The 12,260-nt window shown below is 44.8% G+C and overlaps 1 protein-coding gene across 1 annotated transcript in view; it reads right to left on the reverse strand.

Moving 5' to 3' along the window:
• LOC149334191 (transient receptor potential cation channel subfamily M member-like 2) overlaps nucleotides 1-12,260 on the reverse strand; it is a 94,906-nt gene that overhangs the window by 12,159 nt on the left and 70,487 nt on the right. Inside the window, exons 26-28 of the mRNA XM_089557883.1 lie at nucleotides 10,032-10,118; nucleotides 6,578-6,671; nucleotides 1,331-1,429 (exon numbers count right to left, since the gene is read on the reverse strand). Coding sequence (XP_089414009.1) covers nucleotides 1,331-1,429; nucleotides 6,578-6,671; nucleotides 10,032-10,118 — 280 coding nt within the window. The remainder of the gene's footprint in view (nucleotides 1-1,330; nucleotides 1,430-6,577; nucleotides 6,672-10,031; nucleotides 10,119-12,260) is intronic.

The raw sequence follows: 12,260 nt of genomic DNA on the forward strand, positions 1-12,260 counted from the left end.
TGATAGGGTAATGAGTTAATTTCTATATATGCAGAAGGTCATTCTCTAATTTATATTCACAGGTCCCTGGTAGCCCTCGTACCCCTCTTGCGCAGTGGTGCAGCGGTTAAGCGATGCGCCGTGGCAGGTGCTCCCAGCGGTCGGCTTGTGGGGCTCGGTTACGTTACCCAAGCGACCAATCATTTAACTGTCATCTGTCACAATGGGTAGCTTTCTTACTATCCGCTGGGCAAGTTGTGATGACGCCGTAAGATAACGTGAATAGGTGGCCCTCCTGACTCTTAGGCTGCTCCCTGGGGACCACCTGCCAGAGCCGCGCCCGTGATTTTTCGCTCGCAAGGCCGACACCGGATTTTCAGGACAACGGCGTCTTTAATGCTGAAGAGTTAACATTTAAGTACCTAGAAATCCTTTTGGCATGGGTAGCCAGCAAATAGTCTGCTTGGAATTACTATGGCTTTTTCTCAGGTCAAATAGTAACGACTTTTTCCTGTTTTGATAAAAAATGCAAGGCGGCGTGCAATGTCGGCAGTAAAAGTTACAACATTGGGGTAGCAAGCCAATTTGCCTTCATAGAAAGCACGCGCTACTTTGTAGTAATTTCTACCTCGTGTTTGCTGAACGTGTACACATGAGCAGACGTAACCCACCGCGGTGGCTCAGTGGTTACGACGCTCGGCTGCTGACCCGAAAGACGCGGATTCAATCCCGGCCGAGGCGGCTGAATTTCGATGGAGACGAAATTCTAGACGCCCATGTATTGTGCGATGTCAGTGCACGTTGAAGAACCCCAGATGGTAGAAATTTCCGGAGCCCTCCACTACGGCGTCGGCCATAACCTGAGTCTCTTTCGGAGGTTAAACCCCAATAAATCAAATCAAATCAACATGAGCAGAGGTACATTAACTCTAGCTACATACAATCGGAAGACTACGCAAAATTGTTTAAAGAAACATATTTATAACTGCCACTGCCAGGAAGCGCAAACCTGCCGCCACAGTAGAAGTATTTTAAAAAACCGCTCTCATTTAACATTATGTTTAGCCGCACAGTACGACGCATGTCCTAACTCCACTGCAGATATTTGGCCAAAACTTTCTCTATTTTTAAGTCAATTATTGAATAGCGTCGACGTGGCTACTCTTGCCCAACTGAGAAATAGCTCTGTGATAATGCTCGTGGATCAATAGGGTGTCCTTGCCGGTATCCCTGCATACCCTTGGTCAATTTTCTTTCACTACCATTTGGAGGCGAAATATGACATGTTTTGTGCTATTAATACGTATAAGTTAACTCATTCTGCAAATTTTTCTTGTTCGGCATATCTTACCTCTTTGACCTGGTCTGCGGTCGTAATCGGTGTCCCTTCCGTGATCTTGAAGCAGACCCGCATAACGCCATCGTACTTTTGTTCCCCAGGTACGAAATCCTGTCAAAGAAACAGCATAGAATCGCACTTTCCTGTTGTAATTATCCTTAAACAGATACGGATGTATCAGTTGCTGGCACAGCTATGCATTATAATCTGGCGTGAGGCAAAGTACGCAGTTGAGACCGATATGTACAGCTTAGGCTTTGATTGGGGCCTGACTTTAAAGCAAAATAAAAGTTAAGCAGCTTTTGATACCTCAGTCAGTGACCAAGTGAATATTATGTCTTTGCCATCCGGAAAAGCTTTATTCAGCAGTCTGTCCTACAGTGATGCGAAGTGTCTTCGTGTACTCTGCCACTCTGTGTAGTAACCTCACTGTCTTTTACTATAATTATTTGTGCCAATTACTAGATATCTGTTTCCGTAAACCTTGTTAATCATACGTGCACTTGTATCCACTTTTAATAGTGTTTTGTTTTTTTTTCTTTTTGGATCGTGCTAACTGCTGACTTGTAAGGATGGTGAGGCCCGTCAAGCGGTGTATCATTCACTGCTTGTTTCTCACCATCCCAGTTTGCATGTACAAACTGAAATAAAAAGTTTGATAAGATTGATATGTGATCGCCTAGCATTTTTGTGCAACGTCAGTACATGTGCCTTCTCTGCATGTCCTAGAATTTCGGACTAGGCTTTGCAAGTAGCTTCTATATTTGGATGTTTGACAAAGAAATGTGGTCTGCGAAAATTCCAAGGACGATTACGATACTCCCTAATGCAAAATTTGAGCGCAGCTCTGTCTGCTTCGGCGGCGGCGACGAGCAGGGGCCCATTCCTTAGCTTAATCAAAAGCTATCTGCAGTTCAGGTGTCAGAGGGTGTCAATAAATAACTGCCTTTCAGATAAGTTACCCATTCATTCTGGTGTACCTCAAGGAAGCATTCTTAGGCCTTCGTTATTTAATATTTACATTAACGACATAATAAATATTGACACCACTGCCCAATTCATCATATACGCTGACGACACTAGTCTGTTTTTTACATCTGGTTGTGCAAGGGACCTGTTGGCTCTTGCAAACGCTGCTTTAAGTGAACTCAATCGATGGAGTTCATTGAATTCACTGTTTATAAATAAAAACAAGACAAAGGCTGTACTTTTTCAACCTAAAAACAAAAATGGCCACATTGACGGTCATTTGCAAATTGTTTCCTCGCTTATCAACATTGTGCCATCCATTAAGTGCCTCTGGGTCGTATATCAAGGGAACTTACTTTGGAATCTTTGTACAGACTCAGTTGCTAACAAAATCGCTCGTGTTGTGGGAATACTAACGAAACTTCGTTTTTTTCTTCCCTTGATCGTGAAAAAGCTGCTTTACAACTGTCTCTTCCTGTCCCATCTGAACTACTGTCATTTAGTCTGGGGAAACACCACAATGTCTAACATCACAAAACTTTATCTTTTGCAGAAAAAAGCAGTGCGCGCTATCGCTAATTCCTCATATGACGCTCATACGCAGCCTCTTTTCAGTGCCCTAAACTTACAGCTGGTCACCGCCATATATCGTAGTATTTTACTCAAGCGTTTCACTACTGCGAAAAAACAGAACACCAAATTCTCAGAGCATTTATCTCTATTGACAATGAGTTCTAACATTTACAACACACGTCACAGAAAAACATGGTACGTTCCTAAAGCGCGCACTAACTACGGTCAACAAATGTTACGCCGCACACTGCCAACTTTGTTAAACTCATTAGAAACTTAATAACAACGTATCTCTCCTTTTATGGGCTCATTGTGGATTCCTTTTTTGTTTTGTTTGCTTTGCTGTAGTATACACTGACGCCATGAATGCCTAACCAATTTTCTTTGCTTGTTAGTAACTTATTATTTATGCTTGTGAATTTCAAAGCTATTTTATTTGTATAATTTTATGCTATACGCTTTCTGCTATTTAAATCCTTTCAGCATTCTATCATTGATTTTTTTTTCCCGTATGTATTTCTGTTATAGAATGTTCACTAATGCTTTTTTTTTCGTTTATCCATTATTGTATCTTTGCGTTCTCTTTATTGTGCATAGTGCTATTTCTGTAGGGGGTACAGACCCCGTCAAGCCAAATCGATTTGGCTTTTTTCTGCACTCCCTTCATCTGTACATGTATAGATGAAAATGAACTTGATTTGAATTAAAAAAAAAAGCTTGTGCTTCAGCGGCGCGGACGGCAAGGCCCTCGCGAAGGCGTCGCCTAGCCTCTGCTTTGGCACCGCGAACTCCTCGGTCCTCTGGTTGGCAGAGGGTTTGTGCTAGGAAGACAACGGCTCACGCGGACAACTATGGCGTGTAGCACATTTCACTGCACCGCGCGCGCCACCTGGGCGGAACGAGGAGGCAGCGCGTGCTGGAGGACACAAACCTCCACTCTCCTAGACAACCTGATTCCGCTCATGCAGCCGTGATGCATCGCGGCCCACGTTGCGCTACGGAGCGCACCACTGTAGCGCAGTCTTACGGTAGTACTTTCGTTCGCTGTGCACGGCTGGTCTGAAGAGCTACAGACACCAGTGCGCTACCATTGAAACTTCAATATAAACAAACAAATCTAAGTCATTCCACGCCAAACCGACACGAGTTGGCGCTTGACTGTCATAGATTTCTTCCACTAAATATTTGGCTCTTTATTGCGTTGTCGTAACGTTCCCGAATACTTCGAAAAAAACTCCGGTCCTGTGAGAGCCCTTTGAGCTTTCGACAATACTTATAATCAAAGTTTTTTTTAGTATCAGCTAGCAATAAGCTGCAATTAGATCACCATTTCTGGTTAAAAGCTTCATCGTTATAATTATTTCTAAAACGTACGCGACAAATATGAGACTCGTTGCATACCAAATATGACTCAGCGATTTTTATCATAGAATTGAATATAAGCGGTTTAATTCGCCATCGCCTGTTGTGATTGATATCTCTCATTTACTGCACTGCCCAACAAAGCTCAGGAGCTGTTAAAATTCTAAATTTGCCATCTGCTCACAAGTTGCGTCCATGTTGCAACATCCTAATCGCAGCAGGCACCAGCGCTTTTAAAAAACCTAGTGTGTTTATACGAGCAATGGAGCGCGCGGCATCAAGTGAGTCGGGTATCCTGCGCAGCGTGTATGCGAGCGAACCTCTCTCCCGGGGCCGACGGCCGGTAAAATATGTAGCAGCAGTTATTCGCCTAGTATACCTCCTCATCCAAAATATATCCCATATCATCATAGCCCTCGTCTCATATATAGAATAAGGCTTTTTGCCGTACCATTGAAGCAACCAGCGCAGTCAGGGTCTGAGGCATGTTCTATTGAAGGTGTTCGCAATAGAATTCGCTCTATGCGACAGGTTGCACCAGTTACATGATGAACTTGGCCCAGCAAATATAAAAGAAATAATGCGTAGGTTATTACCATGTAAAATCATCTTCTGGTTTTTAGAGCGCAACTCTTTAGCGCCCGTTCCAACGTTTCGCGGCGTCGCCGTCGCCGTTGTCCCTCGTAACCAGCTCCGCAGCCGGGGAGCGCGCTGCTCCAGTTGCTCGCAATCCTGGCGCCATCTTCCACGACTTCCTGATAACTTAATTGCTCTCTTCGCTCCACCTCCAATTCCACCCCTGTGCGGTGGCAATCAGGGAGACGGATCGGTGGCAGCAGATCTCGATATGTGCACCGCCCGAGCCGAAACGCATAGCCTCCGCCGTTGGCAACTGCGAACTGTCTGTCTATATAAATAGTTTATTCTATGCCAATTCTTTCCGAGCCATCAGCGAGTCAACCGCTGGAAGTATTTCGTCTGCAGCTAAACGAACTGCCAGAGCAGAGTCCCAGCGCCGTCGCCGCCAGAATACACAGGTGCGTGCCGCCGAAGCAGAAGCTTACCGTCGCCACCGTCGAATTCTTTGCCTCTATCTATCGAAAAGCTGTAACAGCTGATGAGCTGCACTCAAATTCGAAGTAGGAAGTAAAGTAATCGTCGGCAATTTTTTCCCACGAAATAATAAATTTACGGTTCACTTTTCGACACATATACAAGCTAACGGCTACAGATATGAACGTATGTAGCGAACCAAACAGCTCATTCATGCAGTGATTCTCAAGGCTTGCATATCAATCATATTCGATGGCCAAAATACGCAGCGTATGACAGCCACCCTGTTGTCACTATCAGGAACTCATTCTGAGCACCCTAGTGGTAGGCCCATACAGATTTGGCGCCAAGAAGCCTTCCCTCATTTATGAACCATATTCATTTAGCTGATGCAATAAAACCGACGAGCCGTTAGTAATGGCTGTGTAAAAGGATTTTTATTTTTCCCGCTAGCCGACGCATCTTTCATTGACGAATCAGAGGCTGACTATTTTTAGCTGTTAGGTAATTGGTACGGCTCACTTGCCACGAGAAGCGGCGCTTATGACCAACTTCGAGCTGTAAGTTATATGCCGAAAAATGCGCCTGGAGTTGCTACGCAAATGAGCGAACACTGGGCCTGCATTCGACTGTGTTACTGGAGGACGAGACCGAGAGCGTATACTGACATTGAACTCGAATCTTCACTTAATTAATCACGGAGGAAGCAACTGGTTGCTGCTGCTCTCAAGGTGCACTTGAAAAGGAGTGCTGAATACAGCTGACGTGTTATGCGAGAGCGTGCCATGCAGGGCAGTGGCAATACGGGTCAACTATATGTGGCAGTGATGTCGTTCATAATCGAGAAGTTTCTCTCGTCTAAAAGAAAATGGCTTCAAGGAAACAGAGTTTTCCAATTTCGGCTGTTTTTTTTTCTGAAATACATTCTATTCTATCATAGTTCGCTCATATTTGCGAACAAGTGTACATGTACAGGCACAGCCAAAATCAACGGAGCACGCTATTGCGTTCGAAGTGCAATCACGCTTTCTCCATTGGTAATGAAGAAGCGTTGTTTGCCTACAAGAAAGCCCACCGATCTCCGCTACCAGCATCCGCGCACCACTGGTGGAAATTTCAATTAGGTGACGCGTGAAAAATATTCGAAGACAGTTGCGTGCTCCGTTTACTGTTGTCCGCGCCTGTACCAGGGAGCCGAACAAGTGTTTTCAGCTGCTCACAAATAGCGCGTAAGCGTTTCTGCAATAATTGTAAAGAACGGTGCTTTTTAAGGCGGCCATAACTGGCCAGTGTGAGACTCACCCCCGGCAGTACAAACTGGTCCGTTCGAAATATCCGCATCAGGGCTATTTCAAGCCCTCTTCCTTGCGAAAATGACGACCGGGACTTCTGGTACCTGGAAAATTGTTTTGAGAAAAAGGTTCAAAGAGCGAGTCTCAATTTGTGCCATTCTCGCAGAAAAAATTCGCTCAGCTCCACATGGGTGCTTGAGCACTGCATGTTGTGGTGTCAGCACAGAGATGTTGATCACAATAAAGCTTCGTGCGATAAGCAAGACGGCATTGTATCGCGCAGAAACGGAAGACAAGCTGCTGATTCCCCTATATTAGCGGCAGCTTCAACGAAACTATATCATAAAAGAGACTTACAGTGCGGTAGATGCCGTCATAAAAGAGAAATCATCCCATGCTGGACCCATGGGGGGCGTAAAAATTCAGGCATCTTTTTTATACATAACTGATTTCGGACGTAAGTTTTATTACGCAGAGAGGTAGAGTTGATAACTGAGTAGACTACATTACGCTGTTAGGAGGCAGTGCTTTTATATTCGCGTAAGGCAAAACGACTACAACACTCATAAAAAAACGCTCTTTTCCATTTCCTTACTCGCGTTTTTAATAGTGCTTCCCATCATACGTGTTTCTACAGTTTATTGATGGCTAATTAACAAGCATCTACCCGCCTGTCTCCATTACCAGCACCCTGTGAAGTTTGCCTTACATAATTTGCGAAGAAGTGCTCTTATTTGCACTAACAAGACCCCGTCCCTTCTTCTAATACCGCCGAAAAACAGCATCATAAAACGCTGGGCCCAGCCAAGAGCGATGAAGCTTTACGGCGTGGAAAGCCATGAGCGTAATTAATAGAAAATTTAATGAAACTTGAAATTGCAAATCTGGCTACTCATCACCAATTCCCCCTCCACTTTGGAATCCAGACGACACTGTCTGTACCACATCCATCTTTGTTTCCTGTAGTCACAGGGTGCAGTACCTTGACTGCATGGCCTAGCGGGCCACCGGGATACCTTCCTCGATGGCCCGCCGCGGTGGCTCACTGATTACGGCGCTCGGCTGCTGACCCGAATGACGCGGGTTGAACCCGGCCGCGGCGGCCGAATTTCGATGGAGGCTAAATTCTAGAGGCCCGTGTAATGTGCGATGTCAGTGCGCGTTAAAGAACTCCAGGTGGTCAAAATTTCCGGAGCCCATCACTACGGCGTCCCTCATAACCTGAGTCGTTTTGGGACGTTAAACCCTAATAAACCAATAAACCAACCAACCTTCTTCGATGGCTGGAAATTTATTGTAATATTACATGAAGGGCACGCCGACAGTGACATCACGTTACTTCAGATAGGGCATGTGCAGAGCTCTGCCTTAGGAAATTTTTTTACACAGTCTGTAGACTGTCTAAAGACTTCTGATTATAAAGTCTAAAGACTCTCTATAGACGAATCGTAGAGAACAGTTTATAGCACTACAAATGCTACAGACAGTCTATAGACAATATTTAGGTTTCTGCCCATAGTCTTTCAGCACACTTTCGTCTATAGACATTCTATAGACTATGAATAGGTAGCGAGAAATATCTATAGGAAGGCAATACACTCATAAGAAGCCTATAGAGTGCGTATAGACCATTTTTATAAGGGCTTACTGTAAAGGGCGCGAAAATCAAGAGACAATACATTTTCCTGAAATAGCATGAGCTCTGTTATCGCTCCAATAAGAGATCATAAAAACGGGGCTTCGCCTGGGTTAGATTAGTTCTTTTTTTATTTCACGTGGTGAAACAGTTCAGCATGATTAAAGCATTCACTTGGCGCTTTACACCCGTTTCTACAGCGAAAGAAAAATCTTGACACACACACGGGGTTCTTGTTGGCCCGCATAAGTTGAGTGGTCCTACGCACAGGAGTCTACATATCTGCCAATTGAGCGCGAATGGAGCACTAATAAATTTTATTATACACGATAACACACAAGCTCCGTTGGCACAAAACCGCGGCGCCTGGTGTCGTCACACTCGTAGGTAGCCGCACTGTCTTGTAGGCAGTTACGACAAATTAACATAATGAAAATCTATGTAGGTTGCCGTTCTATTGCTACGATTTAAATTAAAAGCCTCAGTTGTAGAAAACATATCACTGCGTCAGTATTCGGCAATGTAAAAACTGTGATGTTAGATGAGCACAATACAAATTACGATTAAACGTGGTCAGATTATCTGACGGCCACTTTTACTTTTATTATCATCTTAGCATACCTTACCTTGTTCCATAGTACGTCCTTGAAGTAGCTCATAACTGCTTAGTCTTTCGACGCGCTGCCTAAAACAGTGGCACTCTGTGTTATCACGTGCATCGAAATAATTGAAAAAAAAAAACTCGAACAAGAGATCACTGACATTTACAGAAAATACAGGTTCTACGCGTTTTCTGTACCTACCCGGAAGTTTATTGCAGGGTGTTGTTTTCATAGCTTTTGGCAGCAGTTATTGATTACCCTATGCGTCATATTCTAGAAAATGAATTGCGTTTTCTGCAATGGTAAATGCATAAGGGACTTCGTTCATATTTAACGTTTATACCATCACCTCGCAGCTCACATTTCAGAAATGTGTACTAGGCAGATATAGGCCATTTGGTTCGCTGTCTCATGAGGGCGAAGGGTGCGGTAAAATACCATTTTTGCTTTGCACTGCAGGGAGGAGCTTGATTACAGGTTTATGGAGTATGCATTCCTTCCTGGGGCAGCAGATATTCAACTCATCGTGTCCTCTCCAACGTCTTGAAAATCAAGCACTTCGATTAAAGACGTATAGCCCAATTTGCTGCCCTTCCTTGCCGCTTTACTCCAGTCTACATGTTCTACCACTTAGACAATTACATAAATTAAAACTATCAGTTATTGCTTATCGAAATATTCATCGTGGCTTAGAACTAGAAGTCTTTCCCAACCACTTTTTCTTGAATGCTAATGAAACTGGGTTTTCTGAGCGTCTTAACCTTCTCCTACCTAAAGCTCGAACTAATTATGGAATATTCTCCGCAATATTCGCTGGTATTACAATATGAAACGCTTTACCACACAAAGTTAAATCATCATGCAACAGTTTAATTTTTTTGCATGGTATTAAAAAATTTTTAGAACTGCAAATTATGGACTAACTCTGTGTGCCCTAATGCATTTTTTTCCGGGTCTTGATCCACTTTTGTTGTTTAACGCTTCTTGCCTTGTTTTGTACATACGCGATTTTATGATTGCGTTTTACCGTTGTTTGTAACTGGCAACCACTGTCTTAGTATCTGTTTAAGCTACCTGTTTTGTGTTAGGAGGTCCCCCTGACGGTTTTTTAACCATGGCACCTCCTAGAGTACTAACTTCAAATAATAATTTTCCTTGTAATATAGCTGTTAAATAAACTTGACTTAACAGTTATGCTCTAACGAAGTAGTGGAGGTGAGTAATACCTGCTGATGATGAACAGGACGTAATGGTTTGGCCCCCAGCGGGGAAGGGCACCTTTACCCTTCAGGCCGGTCCGTCCAGCAGGATTCCTGCAAACCAAGGAAAGAACATGTTATCCTTAGAAAAATTCTTCGACTGCCTATAGATTTCTGTGAATAAAGTCTATACACTGTCGATATAGAAATCCTGGATAACAGTCTATAAACACTAAAATGCTATATACAGTCTATAGACATTCTATAGTAAGTCCTCAGGAAGTCTATAAACTATGAATAGACAATAAGTAATATCTATAGGAAGGCAATAGAGCCTATAAGAAGTCTACAGAGCTTCTATAGACCATATTTATAAGGGTTACCTGCCTCGCGTTCATGCCTTGACGGCTTAGGCACCACGAGACGCCAGCTTGCCACTTGCATCATGCCCACTGCCTCCCTTTTTGCGCACAGCAATTGCAATTTACTCAATTGGCACGAGTACGTAAAAATGGCGGCCGAAATGTAGGAGAGGTCGAATGCTGTTGGAAACATTTTCAACGTGAGGGACTGATTGCAACAAATTCGGCTGGGCATGAAGAAATCTGGAAATGTCAAGTTCTCTCAAAGCGGAAGGATTGAACCTTTTTTACCGCAGTAAATGATAGCTCTAAAGAAAAATCTGCTAGATCTAATAGAACACTTTCAAGCAAATCACTCTCCTTGAATGTAAATACATGTGAGATGATAAAGTATTCCCTGATCGGCTCACTGCATCCTCTTTTAATAGAGTATGAGGCCACTATAAATGCACAATATTGTCACGACAAGCCCACCGCAGGTCACCTAGGCTACGCCCGCACTCTGGCTCGGATCAAAAAGAGCTATTACTGGCCTAAGCTTGCGGCGACTGTACGACACTATGTGCGCACGTGCCGTAATTGTCAACGACGAAAAACACCCCCTGTCAAGCCAGCTGGACTTTTACATCCCGTTCAAGTGCCCAGACTCCCGTTTGAGCAAGTTGGCATGGACCTTCTCGGCCCTTTTCCAACTTCATCTTCGGGAAACCGGTGGATTATCGTCGCTACTGATTACCTTATGCGCTACGCTGAAACCAAGGCCCTCCAGCGCGGCACAGCAGCCGAGGCTGCGAAATTTTTCGTGGAACGCATCGTCCTCCGGCATGGGGCTCCAGCACTAATTATTACGGATAGAGGCACCGCTTTCACTGCCAAACTCTTGGAATCCCTCATTCGGCTGAGTGGCACTACTCACAGGAAAACAACCGCCTACCATCCCCAGACGAATGGCCTGACCGAGCGCCTCAACAAAACTCTCGTCGACATGCTGTCCATGTATGTTGACGTTGAGCATCGATCTTGGGACAATATCCTGCCATATATTACTTTCGCGTATAACACGGCTCAACAGGAAACCACGCGGAGGACGCCCTTCTGTCTGCTGTACGGCCGCGAAGTGTCGACAATGTTGGAAGCAATGCTGCCCCATGATGGCCGCGACCCCGACGTTGGCGCCGAGGAGTTCACGCTTCGCGCAGAAGAAGCTCGACAACTTGCAAGAGTGCGCATCCTGAACCAACAAGACCGTGACGCCCGACGTTACAACCGCCGCCACAGACTGATGACGTTCGCTCCGGACGACAAAGTGTGGGTATGGACCCCCATTCGACGCCGTGGCCTTTCCGAAAAACTGCTCAAGCAGTATTTCGGCCCCTACCGAGTTCTCCGTCAGCTAAGCGACGTAACCTATGAAGTCCTCCCTGATGGGGCTTCCCGGACTACTCGCCGTCCGCAGAGACCAGAGATTGTTCATGTAGTGCGGATGAAGCCCTATTTTTCGCGAGACATTCAGTGACTCAGTGCTGTGCGTTACTCTGTTTTTTTTTTGTTTCTTTCTCCCTATTTTCTTCTTAAAGCATCGGGCCGATGCTCTTTCCGAGAGGGAGGGTAATGCCGCGTCTACAACAATAGCCGCTCGGCGGCTGTTCGGCACGCAGCTCGTGCGCCACGCGGTTCGCTGCTGAAGAAGACGAAGCTCGACGTTCCATCCTGGCCGTCTCGGTGTGCGCTGGCATCATCTCGGTGTTGGCGTTCCTCTGCCGTCTGGACGTGGCGCTACCTGTACCAACTGCTACGTGACAATATTTTCGATAAGAATCAACTTATAATTTTGTTTCGTGAAATTGTCGTTTCATTCCTGAATGAACTGCAACAAAAACTATCCTTTTAATTA

The sequence above is a fragment of the Amblyomma mixtum genome, chromosome 8 (assembly GCF_055824585.1).
Source record: "Amblyomma mixtum isolate Tamu chromosome 8, ASM5582458v1, whole genome shotgun sequence".
NCBI classification, from domain to species: Eukaryota; Metazoa; Arthropoda; class Arachnida; order Ixodida; family Ixodidae; genus Amblyomma; species Amblyomma mixtum.